Source organism: Pan troglodytes, chromosome 17, assembly GCF_028858775.2.
Source record: "Pan troglodytes isolate AG18354 chromosome 17, NHGRI_mPanTro3-v2.0_pri, whole genome shotgun sequence".
In the NCBI taxonomy this organism is placed as follows: Eukaryota; Metazoa; Chordata; class Mammalia; order Primates; family Hominidae; genus Pan; species Pan troglodytes.
In genome coordinates, this window is record NC_072415.2 from 56,830,320 (window position 1) to 56,852,567 (window position 22,248).

A 22,248-nucleotide genomic window follows, 5' to 3' on the forward strand; every position below is an offset into this window, starting at 1 on the left:
ATCCTGCCACCTCAGCCCTCTAAGAAGCTGGGACCACAGGGGCCGTGCCACCACGCCGGGCTCATTTTGGTATCTTTTGTGGAGACGGGGTTTCTCCGTTTGGCCCAGCCTGTTCTCCACCTCCTGGGCTGCAGCGATCTGCTTTCCTCGGCCTCCCAGAGGAGGATGGCTGACGATTACAGGATCACGCCCGGCCTTTTCTCTAAAAGAAAACACCAACAGCAAGAAATCATTTTGCGTAGTCGGAGTTATCAGTGTCAACTGATGGATTGAGAGTTTGTGTCTAAGAAGTCCTTCCTTATGTACTGGATGATTTCAAAAGAAAGGAAAAAAGACGAAAGGGAATCTCACAGCTTGTACCTGATTTGTGATTGCAACTAGGGCGTTATTTAAAAGACGAGATCAGTGAACCACCAAAGCGGAATTGATCCGAATGCGTTCATAAAATCTTCTGAATTCTGAGGTGTCCTCCAAGCAGGGAGGCAGTGGCTGGGTGTGGGAGGCAAAAATCGCAGGGCCAGCACTTGACACCTGCAGGATTGGGAGGCTGAACTTTGCACCAAGCCAAGGGTTCTGGTGTCCGTCGGAAGTTTCGTTCCCCAGCCCGCATTGACTTTGCATTGGCCCTCCTCCCCCCAGATTTTATGTGTAAGGCAAGTCCTGAGTTTATCGTCGGGAGAATCTTCCCTTGTAGTCTCGAATTGCCTTGGCCATCAGCGGGGCCACTTTCTTGGCAGCCTGTTTTCGGGTTTTGTCCGCGGGCGCCGCGTGCTGATTGCTGCTGCCGCCGCTAATGCTGCCGCCGTCGCCGTCCCCGAGGCCGGAGGGAGCCTGGCTGCTTCCTGCGGGCTTGGGGGCTGGCTCGATGTCTCCATTTCGGGGGTCAGCGGCTCCTGCAGACTCCTCTTGCCTCCTGGAAGCATCATAAGGCGTCTTGGCCACAGAGTTGAAACAGATCATCTTTGTCTGTCGGCCGCTGGGTTTGTTTTCACGTGCGGATCGGATTTTCGTGGTCACTACTCGCAGCCGCTGCTCTCGGGCGTCCCGAAGCCGCAGGTACAGCTCCCGCCAAGACTCGTGCTCCTGTGGCTTTTCTTCCTTGAAGTCCCGGAGACAATGAATCCTCCATAATTCATCTGTCTCTCGAGCGAGTGCGGGATTGTCTTTCTCTGTGCGGTAGAGCTGATCGGGCGTCCACCCTTCCAGAACGGGTTCAAGAACCGAGTAGGGGACCCCTTCCACGTCGCCGAGGGCGTCCGGATTGTTCCTAGGCACCCGGAGGCACTGCTGGCGCAGCGTCGGCACCTGGAGCTGGCAGGCAGGCCTGGAGCCCGAGTACACCGGCATCTTAGCGTTCACTCTGCGTCCAGGGAAAGCAGCTTCCTCCTGGAGCGTTGGCGCGGAGAGTGCTTCTGGGTTTGCCTGGGAGGTCATGGCCTCAAAAGCGGACAGCAGATCGTAGTTGGCCTGCATCCAGGCCTCTGAGGGGTCCCAGAGCTCTGAGAAGACATGGCTGGGCACCGTTTTCGGCCCGGCGGAATCGGCGCCGGCCGCCTGCAGCCTCTCTGACTGGCTTTCCTGGACAGGAGGCGATTTCTGAGCCGAAGCCCCTCGGGACGATTTGTGCCCCTTGCTGTGGCTCCCCACCGCTTCCCCCTGGGGTTGGCCCTGGCAGCCTTGACCCAGCAGAGGCCCACCCTGAGCGGCGTGAGCGTGGCCTCTCCCGGGTTGCTCCCCGGGCACAGCGGGCTCAGGGCCCTCGGGCATCGGGAGGGGAGCGGTGCGCGTTGGAGGGTCCCGATGGGGGCCGGAATCAGCTGGGGCCATTCTGGGGCGCTTTCTCTCGGCTCTGGGCTCGCGACTGGGCGACCTCGGGTGAGGTCTCTGTTGCCCCGGAGGTGTTGTGCGTGCTGTCCGTCTGTGCTCAGGGCTGTGAGATGGGCTCCTGGGGGCCGTCGCGTTTTCTGGGAAGCCCCAGGCCTTTCCCCGGTCCTGAAGAGCCTCCCCGAAGCGCTGTCGGGAAGCGCTCTCCTCAGGGTCCTGTGGGTCAGGCCCGGGGTTTCGGTCCACGAGCACCAGCTTCTTCCACCGGGCCGCCAAGTCTCTGGCAAAGTCGCCCACGTGCTGGTGCTTCCGCAGGCGCTTCACCGTCTTTCTGATTCCAGTCTCCGCCAGGATGTCTGCCGTCATGGGCAAGGCGGAGAGTTTCTGCAAATATTTCTCTAGCTTTTTCGGGTCCGTCTTAGTGGCCAGACGCACCTGCAGCTTCTCCACTGCGGGCAGCGTAGTGGACCCTGCCGCCATCTCGCCAGAGCTGTGCAGGCGTCGCTGTCCTCACGGTCGCGGCTCTGTCCGAGCTCGGGGCGGCGGCACAGGCAGTCTGGGGTGGCCGGTCCTCGCTGCCCGGTCGCCAGGCAGCGACCTCGGGATGTGGAGTCACAGCCTGGAGCGAGCTGGGTCCTCGGAGCAGCGGGCCACTTGGTCTGGAACGCCGGTCCTTGCAGACAGCTGAGCAGGCCCGCTTCTGTTCCTCGGGATGTGCAGCCGCAGCCTGGAGTGACCTGTGCGGTGCGCCGTCCAAGGCGGAGTGAAGCTCCGCTGCCAGAGCCCGGCCTTATATAGCCAGCCCCGGGCCCACCCAGGGCTCAAGACCTGACCCCCTGGGCCCCTGGGCTGCCCCGCCCCGATAGGAATTCATTCCTTCAGCCCAATGCAGCCAATCGGGACGGTCCACGCCTGGTGGACTGCTGTGCCCCGCAGGTTCATTAGGTTAATTGCAGCCTGGACACACCCCACTGAGTTCTACCGTTGGCCCTCCATGTTCCCAGCTTCCACATCTGTGGATTCCAAAAGACAGAGAGAGTATCTTCTTGGGAGTAAAAGCGAAAATAACAACACCGCAAGACAGAATCGTAGGAAGAGGAACCAACAGAGGATGACAGCTCTTTACCTGGGATTGACGTTGTGTGAGGGGACTTGGAAACATTGGTAGAAAAGTGGGATTAAGGGAGAAAGAGGAAAAAGGCGTATTTTACTCCTCAACCTCGGCTCCATGAACATCAAGACCCTTCTGGAAGCGGTGTCTTTTCCCCGCCGTCTAGCCCATCCCTAAAGCCCCCAGGGTCCTGGGAATTTAACTATTTCCATGCAATCTCTTTTCCATTGTTAACTGAAGAAAACTGGGTGCCCCTTACAGGTTTTCCAAGACAAGGAAACAAAGAGAAGTCAGCAGGCACCAAATCAGGACTGTGAGGTGGACGCCTCACGGTTTCCCATGGCAAGTCTTGCCCAGCTGCCCTTGTTCGAAGAAAGGCATGATCAGGAACACTGTCGTGGTGGAGAAGAACTCTCTGGTGGGGACCTTCTTCGCTCCAGCTTTGGCTAACTTTCTGAAAACGCTCTGCTAGCGAGCAGATGTGATCAGGGTTTGGCCCTGCAGAAAGTCAACCAGCAGAATCCCTCTAGCATCCCCCCTCCCCCCCCCCCGCAACGGTGGCCATGACCTCTGCTCTTGACTGCTCCTCTGCAGCTTCGACTGGAGCACTGCCACCTCTTGGTAGCCATGGCTTCGTGCTTGGTCTTCAGGATCCTGCCGGTAGAGCCAGGTTTCATCTCCTGTGACCAATCTTGGAAGAAATGCTTCAGGATCTTGCTCCCACCGGTTGTTTAAAATCTCCTCGGAAAGGCTTGCTCTGGCCTGCAGCTGATATTGGTGCCACGGTTTGGGCAGCCGAGTTCCACTCTCACCTGTCAGTCCAAATGAGGAAAACAGAACCATTTGAAGTGTCTATGGTGTCGGCTATTGTTTCTGCTGTCAGCGGCGATTTCGCTTAATGTTTACATTCTCACGTGACTTTCTCTCTCTCTCTCTCTCTCTCAGTGTGTGTGTGTGTGTGTGTGTGTGTGTGTGTGTGTGTGTGTGTTTCTTCCGCAGAAAGATAATCGTTATAGCCTGAGAATCGGGGAATGGGGATTCGGGTGTTAAGCCTTTTCTGAGAATTACCCTCCGTGTTGTGTAGAGAAATAAATAAATTTGCTGTGTTTCCAGACTTCCAGCTGCCTCACGAAGAGGATCGTAGTGCAATAGTGGCGATGCTTCCAGAGCTCCCTGAATGAGGTTTATCTTGTAAACAGGTGGGAAGAGAATTGAGCTGTCCTGGGTCAGTGTAGTAATGTTACAGCAGGATCCTTAGGTTGATGCTGAATTCTATCTGGGGTAGATTTATATTTTGTGCGGGGGTTGTTTCCTTTCTGTGTTTTCGAGCGGGATTGTCGCTGTGGGAGCAGGGATCTGCTAAGGTTTGTCTCGTTCTCCAGTAATGAATGAGTTTAATGGGTGCAGCCGCTGTTTTCAGTAGCATGCCAGTGGGGGCATCGATGAGCTATGAGGGGCTAGAGCTTGCTCGGATTGTTTCCTTGTGTTTGTGTTTTGAGTTGCGTTTGCTTGTATCATGTTTGTTTTGCATTTTGGCAGGGGAAACGTTTTCCAGGAAGAAAGGTTGTTGCCAGTGGATTTGGTTCCGAGGGGCTGGGGTTTCTGGCTGGGAGTGGGGAGGGGCTGCACCGTGATCGGTGGCTACTCCACCTCCAGTAAGAGCGTGTGGCTTCTCTGCCTTGGGGAGGATATTCTGCTCTCTTGTGAGTTTTGCAAGCCACCCGAGATTCTCTCTTGAATTGCTGTCAAGAAATAGAGACCGGCGTTGTCTCTGGCCCTTGCTGGGGAAGCTTTTCTGAGGTTTTGTGTTTTTAATTTGAGACGGAGTTTGGCTTTTGATGTCCAGGCTGGAGTGCAATGGTGGGATCTGGGCTCACTGCAAACTCGGCCTCCCGGGTTCAAGCGATTCTCCTGTCTCAGCCCCCTGAGTAGCTGGGATTACAGGCGCTCGCCAGCAAGCCCAACCGAGTTTCGTCTTTTTAGAAGAGACCGGATTTCCTCATGCTGGTCAGGCTGGTCTGCAACTCCGCACCTCAGGGGGTCCGCCGGCCTCCACCTCCCAAAGCGATGGGAATAGAGGCGTGAGTCACCGTGCCCGGACATGTCTGAGTTTCACAGGGTCGCTTGATTGGATTATGTCCCCTTCCCCGGAACGAATGCTTTTCTGTCTTCCTTAAGGGTAGTATCTCTGTGGCACCCTGTTCTGGCTCCTTACGTGTTCTTCAGGCTTGAAGGCCTCTTTTCACGTGCACCGGCATCCACTCAGGTGCCTGCTTCCAGAAGCTTCCCAGCACCCACTCTGCTGACAGCCAAGGGCACAGGACTTTGATCTCTTCTGCTGCCCTTGCTGGGTTTTGCCTTGTGGCTTAGGTCTTTCTATTTCTCTCTCTACCCCTCACTGTCAGTAACGCCTAAGAACCAAGTTTACTTAATGGTGTGTGTGTGTGTGTGCGCGTGCGTGTGCGTGCTTATGCGTGCGTGCTTATGCGTGCGTGCGTGTGTGTGCGTGTGTCTTTCTTTGTGTGTATGTGTGTGTGTCGTATCTGGCACACGGACCTGTCATTAGCAGCCCGCGTGAAGCCAACAAATGCCCTGAGTTAGAATGCAAACTTTCACCAAAGCTTGCAGGAGCTCGTAGGAGGTGAACTCAGGGTAGTTAACCCGGTCATCTCACGGTAATTAGAAACTCTGATTGGCAGGTTTAGACTTCCTGATGGAGAACCTAAAGAAGCTGATTAAGGTGTCGCCATTCTTTCACAGGGGTTCTGGGTGAAAAGATTGGGATTGATTCTTTGCGGTGCTTAGTAAAAGTAGTTTGACTTAAGGAACGTAACAGTTGTTAGCATTTATGTATGAAATCCAAGAGTTCCTCTCTTCAAATAAACAGCAGGTTTCTTTGAGATGTGCTCCGCTTGTGTCGCCCCGGCTGGAGTGCAGTGGAATGAGGAAGGGTCACTGCAGCCTCCGCTTGCCCAGCTCAGGCGATCCTGCCACCTCAGCCCTCTAAGAAGCTGGGACCACAGGGGCCGTGCCACCACGCCGGGCTCATTTTGGTATCTTTTGTGGAGACGGGGTTTCTCCGTTTGGCCCAGCCTGTTCTCCACCTCCTGGGCTGCAGCGATCTGCTTTCCTCGGCCTCCCAGAGGAGGATGGCTGACGATTACAGGATCATGCCCGGCCTTTTCTCTAAAAGAAAACACCAACAGCAAGAAATCATTTTGCGTAGTCGGAGTTATCAGTGTCAACTGATGGATTGAGAGTTTGTGTCTAAGAAGTCCTTCCTTATGTACTGGATGATTTCAAAAGAAAGGAAAAAAGACGAAAGGGAATCTCACAGCTTGTACCTGATTTGTGATTGCAACTAGGGCGTTATTTAAAAGACGAGATCAGTGAACCACCAAAGCGGAATTGATCCGAATGCGTTCATAAAATCTTCTGAATTCTGAGGTGTCCTCCAAGCAGGGAGGCAGTGGCTGGGTGTGGGAGGCAAAAATCGCAGGGCCAGCACTTGACACCTGCAGGATTGGGAGGCTGAACTTTGCACCAAGCCAAGGGTTCTGGTGTCCGTCGGAAGTTTCGTTCCCCAGCCCGCATTGACTTTGCATTGGCCCTCCTCCCCCCAGATTTTATGTGTAAGGCAAGTCCTGAGTTTATCGTCGGGAGAATCTTCCCTTGTAGTCTCGAATTGCCTTGGCCATCAGCGGGGCCACTTTCTTGGCAGCCTGTTTTCGGGTTTTGTCCGCGGGCGCCGCGTGCTGATTGCTGCTGCCGCCGCTAATGCTGCCGCCGTCGCCGTCCCCGAGGCCGGAGGGAGCCTGGCTGCTTCCTGCGGGCTTGGGGGCTGGCTCGATGTCTCCATTTCGGGGGTCAGCGGCTCCTGCAGACTCCTCTTGCCTCCTGGAAGCATCATAAGGCGTCTTGGCCACAGAGTTGAAACAGATCATCTTTGTCTGTCGGCCGCTGGGTTTGTTTTCACGTGCGGATCGGATTTTCGTGGTCACTACTCGCAGCCGCTGCTCTCGGGCGTCCCGAAGCCGCAGGTACAGCTCCCGCCAAGACTCGTGCTCCTGTGGCTTTTCTTCCTTGAAGTCCCGGAGACAATGAATCCTCCATAATTCATCTGTCTCTCGAGCGAGTGCGGGATTGTCTTTCTCTGTGCGGTAGAGCTGATCGGGCGTCCACCCTTCCAGAACGGGTTCAAGAACCGAGTAGGGGACCCCTTCCACGTCGCCGAGGGCGTCCGGATTGTTCCTAGGCACCCGGAGGCACTGCTGGCGCAGCGTCGGCACCTGGAGCTGGCAGGCAGGCCTGGAGCCCGAGTACACCGGCATCTTAGCGTTCACTCTGCGTCCAGGGAAAGCAGCTTCCTCCTGGAGCGTTGGCGCGGAGAGTGCTTCTGGGTTTGCCTGGGAGGTCATGGCCTCAAAAGCGGACAGCAGATCGTAGTTGGCCTGCATCCAGGCCTCTGAGGGGTCCCAGAGCTCTGAGAAGACATGGCTGGGCACCGTTTTCGGCCCGGCGGAATCGGCGCCGGCCGCCTGCAGCCTCTCTGACTGGCTTTCCTGGACAGGAGGCGATTTCTGAGCCGAAGCCCCTCGGGACGATTTGTGCCCCTTGCTGTGGCTCCCCACCGCTTCCCCCTGGGGTTGGCCCTGGCAGCCTTGACCCAGCAGAGGCCCACCCTGAGCGGCGTGAGCGTGGCCTCTCCCGGGTTGCTCCCCGGGCACAGCGGGCTCAGGGCCCTCGGGCATCGGGAGGGGAGCGGTGCGCGTTGGAGGGTCCCGATGGGGGCCGGAATCAGCTGGGGCCATTCTGGGGCGCTTTCTCTCGGCTCTGGGCTCGCGACTGGGCGACCTCGGGTGAGGTCTCTGTTGCCCCGGAGGTGTTGTGCGTGCTGTCCGTCTGTGCTCAGGGCTGTGAGATGGGCTCCTGGGGGCCGTCGCGTTTTCTGGGAAGCCCCAGGCCTTTCCCCGGTCCTGAAGAGCCTCCCCGAAGCGCTGTCGGGAAGCGCTCTCCTCAGGGTCCTGTGGGTCAGGCCCGGGGTTTCGGTCCACGAGCACCAGCTTCTTCCACCGGGCCGCCAAGTCTCTGGCAAAGTCGCCCACGTGCTGGTGCTTCCGCAGGCGCTTCACCGTCTTTCTGATTCCAGTCTCCGCCAGGATGTCTGCCGTCATGGGCAAGGCGGAGAGTTTCTGCAAATATTTCTCTAGCTTTTTCGGGTCCGTCTTAGTGGCCAGACGCACCTGCAGCTTCTCCACTGCGGGCAGCGTAGTGGACCCTGCCGCCATCTCGCCAGAGCTGTGCAGGCGTCGCTGTCCTCACGGTCGCGGCTCTGTCCGAGCTCGGGGCGGCGGCACAGGCAGTCTGGGGTGGCCGGTCCTCGCTGCCCGGTCGCCAGGCAGCGACCTCGGGATGTGGAGTCACAGCCTGGAGCGAGCTGGGTCCTCGGAGCAGCGGGCCACTTGGTCTGGAACGCCGGTCCTTGCAGACAGCTGAGCAGGCCCGCTTCTGTTCCTCGGGATGTGCAGCCGCAGCCTGGAGTGACCTGTGCGGTGCGCCGTCCAAGGCGGAGTGAAGCTCCGCTGCCAGAGCCCGGCCTTATATAGCCAGCCCCGGGCCCACCCAGGGCTCAAGACCTGACCCCCTGGGCCCCTGGGCTGCCCCGCCCCGATAGGAATTCATTCCTTCAGCCCAATGCAGCCAATCGGGACGGTCCACGCCTGGTGGACTGCTGTGCCCCGCAGGTTCATTAGGTTAATTGCAGCCTGGACACACCCCACTGAGTTCTACCGTTGGCCCTCCATGTTCCCAGCTTCCACATCTGTGGATTCCAAAAGACAGAGAGAGTATCTTCTTGGGAGTAAAAGCGAAAATAACAACACCGCAAGACAGAATCGTAGGAAGAGGAACCAACAGAGGATGACAGCTCTTTACCTGGGATTGACGTTGTGTGAGGGGACTTGGAAACATTGGTAGAAAAGTGGGATTAAGGGAGAAAGAGGAAAAAGGCGTATTTTACTCCTCAACCTCGGCTCCATGAACATCAAGACCCTTCTGGAAGCGGTGTCTTTTCCCCGCCGTCTAGCCCATCCCTAAAGCCCCCAGGGTCCTGGGAATTTAACTATTTCCATGCAATCTCTTTTCCATTGTTAACTGAAGAAAACTGGGTGCCCCTTACAGGTTTTCCAAGACAAGGAAACAAAGAGAAGTCAGCAGGCACCAAATCAGGACTGTGAGGTGGACGCCTCACGGTTTCCCATGGCAAGTCTTGCCCAGCTGCCCTTGTTCGAAGAAAGGCATGATCAGGAACACTGTCGTGGTGGAGAAGAACTCTCTGGTGGGGACCTTCTTCGCTCCAGCTTTGGCTAACTTTCTGAAAACGCTCTGCTAGCGAGCAGATGTGATCAGGGTTTGGCCCTGCAGAAAGTCAACCAGCAGAATCCCTCTAGCATCCCCCCTCCCCCCCCCCCGCAACGGTGGCCATGACCTCTGCTCTTGACTGCTCCTCTGCAGCTTCGACTGGAGCACTGCCACCTCTTGGTAGCCATGGCTTCGTGCTTGGTCTTCAGGATCCTGCCGGTAGAGCCAGGTTTCATCTCCTGTGACCAATCTTGGAAGAAATGCTTCAGGATCTTGCTCCCACCGGTTGTTTAAAATCTCCTCGGAAAGGCTTGCTCTGGCCTGCAGCTGATATTGGTGCCACGGTTTGGGCAGCCGAGTTCCACTCTCACCTGTCAGTCCAAATGAGGAAAACAGAACCATTTGAAGTGTCTATGGTGTCGGCTATTGTTTCTGCTGTCAGCGGCGATTTCGCTTAATGTTTACATTCTCACGTGACTTTCTCTCTCTCTCTCTCTCTCTCAGTGTGTGTGTGTGTGTGTGTGTGTGTGTGTGTGTGTGTGTGTGTGTGTGTGTTTCTTCCGCAGAAAGATAATCGTTATAGCCTGAGAATCGGGGAATGGGGATTCGGGTGTTAAGCCTTTTCTGAGAATTACCCTCCGTGTTGTGTAGAGAAATAAATAAATTTGCTGTGTTTCCAGACTTCCAGCTGCCTCACGAAGAGGATCGTAGTGCAATAGTGGCGATGCTTCCAGAGCTCCCTGAATGAGGTTTATCTTGTAAACAGGTGGGAAGAGAATTGAGCTGTCCTGGGTCAGTGTAGTAATGTTACAGCAGGATCCTTAGGTTGATGCTGAATTCTATCTGGGGTAGATTTATATTTTGTGCGGGGGTTGTTTCCTTTCTGTGTTTTCGAGCGGGATTGTCGCTGTGGGAGCAGGGATCTGCTAAGGTTTGTCTCGTTCTCCAGTAATGAATGAGTTTAATGGGTGCAGCCGCTGTTTTCAGTAGCATGCCAGTGGGGGCATCGATGAGCTATGAGGGGCTAGAGCTTGCTCGGATTGTTTCCTTGTGTTTGTGTTTTGAGTTGCGTTTGCTTGTATCATGTTTGTTTTGCATTTTGGCAGGGGAAACGTTTTCCAGGAAGAAAGGTTGTTGCCAGTGGATTTGGTTCCGAGGGGCTGGGGTTTCTGGCTGGGAGTGGGGAGGGGCTGCACCGTGATCGGTGGCTACTCCACCTCCAGTAAGAGCGTGTGGCTTCTCTGCCTTGGGGAGGATATTCTGCTCTCTTGTGAGTTTTGCAAGCCACCCGAGATTCTCTCTTGAATTGCTGTCAAGAAATAGAGACCGGCGTTGTCTCTGGCCCTTGCTGGGGAAGCTTTTCTGAGGTTTTGTGTTTTTAATTTGAGACGGAGTTTGGCTTTTGATGTCCAGGCTGGAGTGCAATGGTGGGATCTGGGCTCACTGCAAACTCGGCCTCCCGGGTTCAAGCGATTCTCCTGTCTCAGCCCCCTGAGTAGCTGGGATTACAGGCGCTCGCCAGCAAGCCCAACCGAGTTTCGTCTTTTTAGAAGAGACCGGATTTCCTCATGCTGGTCAGGCTGGTCTGCAACTCCGCACCTCAGGGGGTCCGCCGGCCTCCACCTCCCAAAGCGATGGGAATAGAGGCGTGAGTCACCGTGCCCGGACATGTCTGAGTTTCACAGGGTCGCTTGATTGGATTATGTCCCCTTCCCCGGAACGAATGCTTTTCTGTCTTCCTTAAGGGTAGTATCTCTGTGGCACCCTGTTCTGGCTCCTTACGTGTTCTTCAGGCTTGAAGGCCTCTTTTCACGTGCACCGGCATCCACTCAGGTGCCTGCTTCCAGAAGCTTCCCAGCACCCACTCTGCTGACAGCCAAGGGCACAGGACTTTGATCTCTTCTGCTGCCCTTGCTGGGTTTTGCCTTGTGGCTTAGGTCTTTCTATTTCTCTCTCTACCCCTCACTGTCAGTAACGCCTAAGAACCAAGTTTACTTAATGGTGTGTGTGTGTGTGTGCGCGTGCGTGTGCGTGCTTATGCGTGCGTGCTTATGCGTGCGTGCGTGTGTGTGCGTGTGTCTTTCTTTGTGTGTATGTGTGTGTGTCGTATCTGGCACACGGACCTGTCATTAGCAGCCCGCGTGAAGCCAACAAATGCCCTGAGTTAGAATGCAAACTTTCACCAAAGCTTGCAGGAGCTCGTAGGAGGTGAACTCAGGGTAGTTAACCCGGTCATCTCACGGTAATTAGAAACTCTGATTGGCAGGTTTAGACTTCCTGATGGAGAACCTAAAGAAGCTGATTAAGGTGTCGCCATTCTTTCACAGGGGTTCTGGGTGAAAAGATTGGGATTGATTCTTTGCGGTGCTTAGTAAAAGTAGTTTGACTTAAGGAACGTAACAGTTGTTAGCATTTATGTATGAAATCCAAGAGTTCCTCTCTTCAAATAAAGAGCAGGTTTCTTTGAGATGTGCTCCGCTTGTGTCGCCCCGGCTGGAGTGCAGTGGAATGAGGAAGGGTCACTGCAGCCTCCGCTTGCCCAGCTCAGGCGATCCTGCCACCTCAGCCCTCTAAGAAGCTGGGACCACAGGGGCCGTGCCACCACGCCGGGCTCATTTTGGTATCTTTTGTGGAGACGGGGTTTCTCCGTTTGGCCCAGCCTGTTCTCCACCTCCTGGGCTGCAGCGATCTGCTTTCCTCGGCCTCCCAGAGGAGGATGGCTGACGATTACAGGATCATGCCCGGCCTTTTCTCTAAAAGAAAACACCAACAGCAAGAAATCATTTTGCGTAGTCGGAGTTATCAGTGTCAACTGATGGATTGAGAGTTTGTGTCTAAGAAGTCCTTCCTTATGTACTGGATGATTTCAAAAGAAAGGAAAAAAGACGAAAGGGAATCTCACAGCTTGTACCTGATTTGTGATTGCAACTAGGGCGTTATTTAAAAGACGAGATCAGTGAACCACCAAAGCGGAATTGATCCGAATGCGTTCATAAAATCTTCTGAATTCTGAGGTGTCCTCCAAGCAGGGAGGCAGTGGCTGGGTGTGGGAGGCAAAAATCGCAGGGCCAGCACTTGACACCTGCAGGATTGGGAGGCTGAACTTTGCACCAAGCCAAGGGTTCTGGTGTCCGTCGGAAGTTTCGTTCCCCAGCCCGCATTGACTTTGCATTGGCCCTCCTCCCCCCAGATTTTATGTGTAAGGCAAGTCCTGAGTTTATCGTCGGGAGAATCTTCCCTTGTAGTCTCGAATTGCCTTGGCCATCAGCGGGGCCACTTTCTTGGCAGCCTGTTTTCGGGTTTTGTCCGCGGGCGCCGCGTGCTGATTGCTGCTGCCGCCGCTAATGCTGCCGCCGTCGCCGTCCCCGAGGCCGGAGGGAGCCTGGCTGCTTCCTGCGGGCTTGGGGGCTGGCTCGATGTCTCCATTTCGGGGGTCAGCGGCTCCTGCAGACTCCTCTTGCCTCCTGGAAGCATCATAAGGCGTCTTGGCCACAGAGTTGAAACAGATCATCTTTGTCTGTCGGCCGCTGGGTTTGTTTTCACGTGCGGATCGGATTTTCGTGGTCACTACTCGCAGCCGCTGCTCTCGGGCGTCCCGAAGCCGCAGGTACAGCTCCCGCCAAGACTCGTGCTCCTGTGGCTTTTCTTCCTTGAAGTCCCGGAGACAATGAATCCTCCATAATTCATCTGTCTCTCGAGCGAGTGCGGGATTGTCTTTCTCTGTGCGGTAGAGCTGATCGGGCGTCCACCCTTCCAGAACGGGTTCAAGAACCGAGTAGGGGACCCCTTCCACGTCGCCGAGGGCGTCCGGATTGTTCCTAGGCACCCGGAGGCACTGCTGGCGCAGCGTCGGCACCTGGAGCTGGCAGGCAGGCCTGGAGCCCGAGTACACCGGCATCTTAGCGTTCACTCTGCGTCCAGGGAAAGCAGCTTCCTCCTGGAGCGTTGGCGCGGAGAGTGCTTCTGGGTTTGCCTGGGAGGTCATGGCCTCAAAAGCGGACAGCAGATCGTAGTTGGCCTGCATCCAGGCCTCTGAGGGGTCCCAGAGCTCTGAGAAGACATGGCTGGGCACCGTTTTCGGCCCGGCGGAATCGGCGCCGGCCGCCTGCAGCCTCTCTGACTGGCTTTCCTGGACAGGAGGCGATTTCTGAGCCGAAGCCCCTCGGGACGATTTGTGCCCCTTGCTGTGGCTCCCCACCGCTTCCCCCTGGGGTTGGCCCTGGCAGCCTTGACCCAGCAGAGGCCCACCCTGAGCGGCGTGAGCGTGGCCTCTCCCGGGTTGCTCCCCGGGCACAGCGGGCTCAGGGCCCTCGGGCATCGGGAGGGGAGCGGTGCGCGTTGGAGGGTCCCGATGGGGGCCGGAATCAGCTGGGGCCATTCTGGGGCGCTTTCTCTCGGCTCTGGGCTCGCGACTGGGAGACCTCGGGTGAGGTCTCTGTTGCCCCGGAGGTGTTGTGCGTGCTGTCCGTCTGTGCTCAGGGCTGTGAGATGGGCTCCTGGGGGCCGTCGCGTTTTCTGGGAAGCCCCAGGCCTTTCCCCGGTCCTGAAGAGCCTCCCCGAAGCGCTGTCGGGAAGCGCTCTCCTCAGGGTCCTGTGGGTCAGGCCCGGGGTTTCGGTCCACGAGCACCAGCTTCTTCCACCGGGCCGCCAAGTCTCTGGCAAAGTCGCCCACGTGCTGGTGCTTCCGCAGGCGCTTCACCGTCTTTCTGATTCCAGTCTCCGCCAGGATGTCTGCCGTCATGGGCAAGGCGGAGAGTTTCTGCAAATATTTCTCTAGCTTTTTCGGGTCCGTCTTAGTGGCCAGACGCACCTGCAGCTTCTCCACTGCGGGCAGCGTAGTGGACCCTGCCGCCATCTCGCCAGAGCTGTGCAGGCGTCGCTGTCCTCACGGTCGCGGCTCTGTCCGAGCTCGGGGCGGCGGCACAGGCAGTCTGGGGTGGCCGGTCCTCGCTGCCCGGTCGCCAGGCAGCGACCTCGGGATGTGGAGTCACAGCCTGGAGCGAGCTGGGTCCTCGGAGCAGCGGGCCACTTGGTCTGGAACGCCGGTCCTTGCAGACAGCTGAGCAGGCCCGCTTCTGTTCCTCGGGATGTGCAGCCGCAGCCTGGAGTGACCTGTGCGGTGCGCCGTCCAAGGCGGAGTGAAGCTCCGCTGCCAGAGCCCGGCCTTATATAGCCAGCCCCGGGCCCACCCAGGGCTCAAGACCTGACCCCCTGGGCCCCTGGGCTGCCCCGCCCCGATAGGAATTCATTCCTTCAGCCCAATGCAGCCAATCGGGACGGTCCACGCCTGGTGGACTGCTGTGCCCCGCAGGTTCATTAGGTTAATTGCAGCCTGGACACACCCCACTGAGTTCTACCGTTGGCCCTCCATGTTCCCAGCTTCCACATCTGTGGATTCCAAAAGACAGAGAGAGTATCTTCTTGGGAGTAAAAGCGAAAATAACAACACCGCAAGACAGAATCGTAGGAAGAGGAACCAACAGAGGATGACAGCTCTTTACCTGGGATTGACGTTGTGTGAGGGGACTTGGAAACATTGGTAGAAAAGTGGGATTAAGGGAGAAAGAGGAAAAAGGCGTATTTTACTCCTCAACCTCGGCTCCATGAACATCAAGACCCTTCTGGAAGCGGTGTCTTTTCCCCGCCGTCTAGCCCATCCCTAAAGCCCCCAGGGTCCTGGGAATTTAACTATTTCCATGCAATCTCTTTTCCATTGTTAACTGAAGAAAACTGGGTGCCCCTTACAGGTTTTCCAAGACAAGGAAACAAAGAGAAGTCAGCAGGCGCCAAATCAGGACTGTGAGGTGGACGCCTCACGGTTTCCCATGGCAAGTCTTGCCCAGCTGCCCTTGTTCGAAGAAAGGCATGATCAGGAACACTGTCGTGGTGGAGAAGAACTCTCTGGTGGGGACCTTCTTCGCTCCAGCTTTGGCTAACTTTCTGAAAACGCTCTGCTAGCGAGCAGATGTGATCAGGGTTTGGCCCTGCAGAAAGTCAACCAGCAGAATCCCTCTAGCATCCCCCCTCCCCCCCCCCCGCAACGGTGGCCATGACCTCTGCTCTTGACTGCTCCTCTGCAGCTTCGACTGGAGCACTGCCACCTCTTGGTAGCCATGGCTTCGTGCTTGGTCTTCAGGATCCTGCCGGTAGAGCCAGGTTTCATCTCCTGTGACCAATCTTGGAAGAAATGCTTCAGGATCTTGCTCCCACCGGTTGTTTAAAATCTCCTCGGAAAGGCTTGCTCTGGCCTGCAGCTGATATTGGTGCCACGGTTTGGGCAGCCGAGTTCCACTCTCACCTGTCAGTCCAAATGAGGAAAACAGAACCATTTGAAGTGTCTATGGTGTCGGCTATTGTTTCTGCTGTCAGCGGCGATTTCGCTTAATGTTTACATTCTCACGTGACTTTCTCTCTCTCTCTCTCTCTCTCAGTGTGTGTGTGTGTGTGTGTGTGTGTGTGTGTGTGTGTGTGTGTTTCTTCCGCAGAAAGATAATCGTTATAGCCTGAGAATCGGGGAATGGGGATTCGGGTGTTAAGCCTTTTCTGAGAATTACCCTCCGTGTTGTGTAGAGAAATAAATAAATTTGCTGTGTTTCCAGACTTCCAGCTGCCTCACGAAGAGGATCGTAGTGCAATAGTGGCGATGCTTCCAGAGCTCCCTGAATGAGGTTTATCTTGTAAACAGGTGGGAAGAGAATTGAGCTGTCCTGGGTCAGTGTAGTAATGTTACAGCAGGATCCTTAGGTTGATGCTGAATTCTATCTGGGGTAGATTTATATTTTGTGCGGGGGTTGTTTCCTTTCTGTGTTTTCGAGCGGGATTGTCGCTGTGGGAGCAGGGATCTGCTAAGGTTTGTCTCGTTCTCCAGTAATGAATGAGTTTAATGGGTGCAGCCGCTGTTTTCAGTAGCATGCCAGTGGGGGCATCGATGAGCTATGAGGGGCTAGAGCTTGCTCGGATTGTTTCCTTGTGTTTGTGTTTTGAGTTGCGTTTGCTTGTATCATGTTTGTTTTGCATTTTGGCAGGGGAAACGTTTTCCAGGAAGAAAGGTTGTTGCCAGTGGATTTGGTTCCGAGGGGCTGGGGTTTCTGGCTGGGAGTGGGGAGGGGCTGCACCGTGATCGGTGGCTACTCCACCTCCAGTAAGAGCGTGTGGCTTCTCTGCCTTGGGGAGGATATTCTGCTCTCTTGTGAGTTTTGCAAGCCACCCGAGATTCTCTCTTGAATTGCTGTCAAGAAATAGAGACCGGCGTTGTCTCTGGCCCTTGCTGGGGAAGCTTTTCTGAGGTTTTGTGTTTTTAATTTGAGACGGAGTTTGGCTTTTGATGTCCAGGCTGGAGTGCAATGGTGGGATCTGGGCTCACTGCAAACTCGGCCTCCCGGGTTCAAGCGATTCTCCTGTCTCAGCCCCCTGAGTAGCTGGGATTACAGGCGCTCGCCAGCAAGCCCAACCGAGTTTCGTCTTTTTAGAAGAGACCGGATTTCCTCATGCTGGTCAGGCTGGTCTGCAACTCCGCACCTCAGGGGGTCCGCCGGCCTCCACCTCCCAAAGCGATGGGAATAGAGGCGTGAGTCACCGTGCCCGGACATGTCTGAGTTTCACAGGGTCGCTTGATTGGATTATGTCCCCTTCCCCGGAACGAATGCTTTTCTGTCTTCCTTAAGGGTAGTATCTCTGTGGCACCCTGTTCTGGCTCCTTACGTGTTCTTCAGGCTTGAAGGCCTCTTTTCACGTGCACCGGCATCCACTCAGGTGCCTGCTTCCAGAAGCTTCCCAGCACCCACTCTGCTGACAGCCAAGGGCACAGGACTTTGATCTCTTCTGCTGCCCTTGCTGGGTTTTGCCTTGCGGCTTAGGTCTTTCTATTTCTCTCTCTACCCCTCACTGTCAGTAACGCCTAAGAACCAAGTTTACTTAATGGTGTGTGTGTGTGTGTGCGCGTGCGTGTGCGTGCTTATGCGTGCGTGCTTATGCGTGCGTGCGTGTGTGTGCGTGTGTCTTTCTTTGTGTGTATGTGTGTGTGTCGTATCTGGCACACGGACCTGTCATTAGCAGCCCGCGTGAAGCCAACAAATGCCCTGAGTTAGAATGCAAACTTTCACCAAAGCTTGCAGGAGCTCGTAGGAGGTGAACTCAGGGTAGTTAACCCGGTCATCTCACGGTAATTAGAAACTCTGATTGGCAGGTTTAGACTTCCTGATGGAGAACCTAAAGAAGCTGATTAAGGTGTCGCCATTCTTTCACAGGGGTTCTGGGTGAAAAGATTGGGATTGATTCTTTGCGGTGCTTAGTAAAAGTAGTTTGACTTAAGGAACGTAACAGTTGTTAGCATTTATGTATGAAATCCAAGAGTTCCTCTCTTCAAATAAACAGCAGGTTTCTTTGAGATGTGCTCCGCTTGTGTCGCCCCGGCTGGAGTGCAGTGGAATGAGGAAGGGTCACTGCAGCCTCCGCTTGCCCAGCTCAGGCGATCCTGCCACCTCAGCCCTCTAAGAAGCTGGGACCACAGGGGCCGTGCCACCACGCCGGGCTCATTTTGGTATCTTTTGTGGAGACGGGGTTTCTCCGTTTGGCCCAGCCTGTTCTCCACCTCCTGGGCTGCAGCGATCTGCTTTCCTCGGCCTCCCAGAGGAGGATGGCTGACGATTACAGGATCACGCCCGGCCTTTTCTCTAAAAGAAAACACCAACAGCAAGAAATCATTTTGCGTAGTCGGAGTTATCAGTGTCAACTGATGGATTGAGAGTTTGTGTCTAAGAAGTCCTTCCTTATGTACTGGATGATTTCAAAAGAAAGGAAAAAAGACGAAAGGGAATCTCACAGCTTGTACCTGATTTGTGATTGCAACCAGGGCGTTATTTAAAAGACGAGATCAGTGAACCACCAAAGCGGAATTGATCCGAATGCGTTCATAAAATCTTCTGAATTCTGAGGTGTCCTCCAAGCAGGGAGGCAGTGGCTGGGTGTGGGAGGCAAAAATCGCAGGGCCAGCACTTGACACCTGCAGGATTGGGAGGCTGAACTTTGCACCAAGCCAAGGGTTCTGGTGTCCGTCGGAAGTTTCGTTCCCCAGCCCGCATTGACTTTGCATTGGCCCTCCTCCCCCCAGATTTTATGTGTAAGGCAAGTCCTGAGTTTATCGTCGGGAGAATCTTCCCTTGTAGTCTCGAATTGCCTTGGCCATCAGCGGGGCCACTTTCTTGGCAGCCTGTTTTCGGGTTTTGTCCGCGGGCGCCGCGTGCTGATTGCTGCTGCCGCCGCTAATGCTGCCGCCGTCGCCGTCCCCGAGGCCGGAGGGAGCCTGGCTGCTTCCTGCGGGCTTGGGGGCTGGCTCGATGTCTCCATTTCGGGGGTCAGCGGCTCCTGCAGACTCCTCTTGCCTCCTGGAAGCATCATAAGGCGTCTTGGCCACAGAGTTGAAACAGATCATCTTTGTCTGTCGGCCGCTGGGTTTGTTTTCACGTGCGGATCGGATTTTCGTGGTCACTACTCGCAGCCGCTGCTCTCGGGCGTCCCGAAGCCGCAGGTACAGCTCCCGCCAAGACTCGTGCTCCTGTGGCTTTTCTTCCTTGAAGTCCCGGAGACAATGAATCCTCCATAATTCATCTGTCTCTCGAGCGAGTGCGGGATTGTCTTTCTCTGTGCGGTAGAGCTGATCGGGCGTCCACCCTTCCAGAACGGGTTCAAGAACCGAGTAGGGGACCCCTTCCACGTCGCCGAGGGCGTCCGGATTGTTCCTAGGCACCCGGAGGCACTGCTGGCGCAGCGTCGGCACCTGGAGCTGGCAGGCAGGCCTGGAGCCCGAGTACACCGGCATCTTAGCGTTCACTCTGCGTCCAGGGAAAGCAGCTTCCTCCTGGAGCGTTGGCGCGGAGAGTGCTTCTGGGTTTGCCTGGGAGGTCATGGCCTCAAAAGCGGACAGCAGATCGTAGTTGGCCTGCATCCAGGCCTCTGAGGGGTCCCAGAGCTCTGAGAAGACATGGCTGGGCACCGTTTTCGGCCCGGCGGAATCGGCGCCGGCCGCCTGCAGCCTCTCTGACTGGCTTTCCTGGACAGGAGGCGATTTCTGAGCCGAAGCCCCTCGGGACGATTTGTGCCCCTTGCTGTGGCTCCCCACCGCTTCCCCCTGGGGTTGGCCCTGGCAGCCTTGACCCAGCAGAGGCCCACCCTGAGCGGCGTGAGCGTGGCCTCTCCCGGGTTGCTCCCCGGGCACAGCGGGCTCAGGGCCCTCGGGCATCGGGAGGGGAGCGGTGCGCGTTGGAGGGTCCCGATGGGGGCCGGAATCAGCTGGGGCCATTCTGGGGCGCTTTCTCTCGGCTCTGGGCTCGCGACTGGGAGACCTCGGGTGAGGTCTCTGTTGCCCCGGAGGTGTTGTGCGTGCTGTCCGTCTGTGCTCAGGGCTGTGAGATGGGCTCCTGGGGGCCGTCGCGTTTTCTGGGAAGCCCCAGGCCTTTCCCCGGTCCTGAAGAGCCTCCCCGAAGCGCTGTCGGGAAGCGCTCTCCTCAGGGTCCTGTGGGTCAGGCCCGGGGTTTCGGTCCACGAGCACCAGCTTCTTCCACCGGGCCGCCAAGTCTCTGGCAAAGTCGCCCACGTGCTGGTGCTTCCGCAGGCGCTTCACCGTCTTTCTGATTCCAGTCTCCGCCAGGATGTCTGCCGTCATGGGCAAGGCGGAGAGTTTCTGCAAATATTTCTCTAGCTTTTTCGGGTCCGTCTTAGTGGCCAGACGCACCTGCAGCTTCTCCACTGCGGGCAGCGTAGTGGACCCTGCCGCCATCTCGCCAGAGCTGTGCAGGCGTCGCTGTCCTCACGGTCGCGGCTCTGTCCGAGCTCGGGGCGGCGGCACAGGCAGTCTGGGGTGGCCGGTCCTCGCTGCCCGGTCGCCAGGCAGCGACCTCGGGATGTGGAGTCACAGCCTGGAGCGAGCTGGGTCCTCGGAGCAGCGGGCCACTTGGTCTGGAACGCCGGTCCTTGCAGACAGCTGAGCAGGCCCGCTTCTGTTCCTCGGGATGTGCAGCCGCAGCCTGGAGTGACCTGTGCGGTGCGCCGTCCAAGGCGGAGTGAAGCTCCGCTGCCAGAGCCCGGCCTTATATAGCCAGCCCCGGGCCCACCCAGGGCTCAAGACCTGACCCCCTGGGCCCCTGGGCTGCCCCACCCCGATAGGAATTCATTCCTTCAGCCCAATGCAGCCAATCGGGACGGTCCACGCCTGGTGGACTGCTGTGCCCCGCAGGTTCATTAGGTTAATTGCAGCCTGGACACACCCCACTGAGTTCTACCGTTGGCCCTCCATGTTCCCAGCTTCCACATCTGTGGATTCCAAAAGACAGAGAGAGTATCTTCTTGGGAGTAAAAGCGAAAATAACAACACCGCAAGACAGAATCGTAGGAAGAGGAACCAACAGAGGATGACAGCTCTTTACCTGGGATTGACGTTGTGTGAGGGGACTTGGAAACATTGGTAGAAAAGTGGGATTAAGGGAGAAAGAGGAAAAAGGCGTATTTTACTCCTCAACCTCGGCTCCATGAACATCAAGACCCTTCTGGAAGCGGTGTCTTTTCCCCGCCGTCTAGCCCATCCCTAAAGCCCCCAGGGTCCTGGGAATTTAACTATTTCCATGCAATCTCTTTTCCATTGTTAACTGAAGAAAACTGGGTGCCCCTTACAGGTTTTCCAAGACAAGGAAACAAAGAGAAGTCAGCAGGCGCCAAATCAGGACTGTGAGGTGGACGCCTCACGGTTTCCCATGGCAAGTCTTGCCCAGCTGCCCTTGTTCGAAGAAAGGCATGATCAGGAACACTGTCGTGGTGGAGAAGAACTCTCTGGTGGGGACCTTCTTCGCTCCAGCTTTGGCTAACTTTCTGAAAACGCTCTGCTAGCGAGCAGATGTGATCAGGGTTTGGCCCTGCAGAAAGTCAACCAGCAGAATCCCTCTAGCATCCCCCCTCCCCCCCCCCCGCAACGGTGGCCATGACCTCTGCTCTTGACTGCTCCTCTGCAGCTTCGACTGGAGCACTGCCACCTCTTGGTAGCCATGGCTTCGTGCTTGGTCTTCAGGATCCTGCCGGTAGAGCCAGGTTTCATCTCCTGTGACCAATCTTGGAAGAAATGCTTCAGGATCTTGCTCCCACCGGTTGTTTAAAATCTCCTCGGAAAGGCTTGCTCTGGCCTGCAGCTGATATTGGTGCCACGGTTTGGGCAGCCGAGTTCCACTCTCACCTGTCAGTCCAAATGAGGAAAACAGAACCATTTGAAGTGTCTATGGTGTCGGCTATTGTTTCTGCTGTCAGCGGCGATTTCGCTTAATGTTTACATTCTCACGTGACTTTCTCTCTCTCTCTCTCTCTCTCAGTGTGTGTGTGTGTGTGTGTGTGTGTGTGTGTGTGTGTGTGTGTTTCTTCCGCAGAAAGATAATCGTTATAGCCTGAGAATCGGGGAATGGGGATTCGGGTGTTAAGCCTTTTCTGAGAATTACCCTCCGTGTTGTGTAGAGAAATAAATAAATTTGCTGTGTTTCCAGACTTCCAGCTGCCTCACGAAGAGGATCGTAGTGCAATAGTGGCGATGCTTCCAGAGCTCCCTGAATGAGGTTTATCTTGTAAACAGGTGGGAAGAGAATTGAGCTGTCCTGGGTCAGTGTAGTAATGTTACAGCAGGATCCTTAGGTTGATGCTGAATTCTATCTGGGGTAGATTTATATTTTGTGCGGGGGTTGTTTCCTTTCTGTGTTTTCGAGCGGGATTGTCGCTGTGGGAGCAGGGATCTGCTAAGGTTTGTCTCGTTCTCCAGTAATGAATGAGTTTAATGGGTGCAGCCGCTGTTTTCAGTAGCATGCCAGTGGGGGCATCGATGAGCTATGAGGGGCTAGAGCTTGCTCGGATTGTTTCCTTGTGTTTGTGTTTTGAGTTGCGTTTGCTTGTATCATGTTTGTTTTGCATTTTGGCAGGGGAAACGT

The 22,248-nt window shown here is 55.9% G+C and overlaps 3 protein-coding genes across 11 annotated transcripts in view; 1 reads left to right on the forward strand and 2 right to left on the reverse strand.

Moving 5' to 3' along the window:
• The window catches only part of KATNAL2 (katanin catalytic subunit A1 like 2), a 409,798-nt gene that overhangs the window by 62,486 nt on the left and 325,064 nt on the right, over positions 1 to 22,248 (forward strand). The gene's annotated exons all lie outside the window — the stretch shown is intronic.
• LOC129137898 (uncharacterized) lies at positions 667 to 8,223 on the reverse strand. Its single transcript, XM_054672200.2, has 3 exons — positions 6,625 to 8,223; positions 3,267 to 3,400; positions 667 to 2,314 (listed from the first exon to the last, which is right to left on the reverse strand). The coding sequence occupies exons 1-3, from the start codon at positions 8,221 to 8,223 to the stop codon at positions 667 to 669; spliced, it is 3,381 nt and encodes a 1,126-aa protein (XP_054528175.2).
• On the reverse strand, positions 12,513 to 20,069 carry LOC112206257 (uncharacterized). The gene is made up of 3 exons (XM_054672192.2): positions 18,471 to 20,069; positions 15,113 to 15,246; positions 12,513 to 14,160 (listed from the first exon to the last, which is right to left on the reverse strand). Exons 1-3 carry the CDS (start codon positions 20,067 to 20,069, stop codon positions 12,513 to 12,515), a joined length of 3,381 nt encoding a protein of 1,126 aa, XP_054528167.2.

What these genes read in the sequence shown, in the direction of transcription:
- LOC129137898 (XM_054672200.2), bottom strand. Translation starts at nt 8,223, where the DNA reads ATGGCGGCAGGGTCCACTACGCTGCCCGCAGTGGAGAAGCTGCAGGTG. An exon ending in TGGCCCCGCTGATGGCCAAG is followed by an intron (nt 3,401 to 6,624) that starts GCAATTCGAGAC and finishes GCTCGCTAGCAG; the next exon opens with AGCGTTTTCAGAAAGTTAGC. An exon ending in AAGACTTGCCATGGGAAACC is followed by an intron (nt 2,315 to 3,266) that starts GTGAGGCGTCCA and finishes ACGCCTGCACAG; the next exon opens with CTCTGGCGAGATGGCGGCAG.
- LOC112206257 (XM_054672192.2), bottom strand. Translation starts at nt 20,069, where the DNA reads ATGGCGGCAGGGTCCACTACGCTGCCCGCAGTGGAGAAGCTGCAGGTG. An exon ending in TGGCCCCGCTGATGGCCAAG is followed by an intron (nt 15,247 to 18,470) that starts GCAATTCGAGAC and finishes GCTCGCTAGCAG; the next exon opens with AGCGTTTTCAGAAAGTTAGC. An exon ending in AAGACTTGCCATGGGAAACC is followed by an intron (nt 14,161 to 15,112) that starts GTGAGGCGTCCA and finishes ACGCCTGCACAG; the next exon opens with CTCTGGCGAGATGGCGGCAG.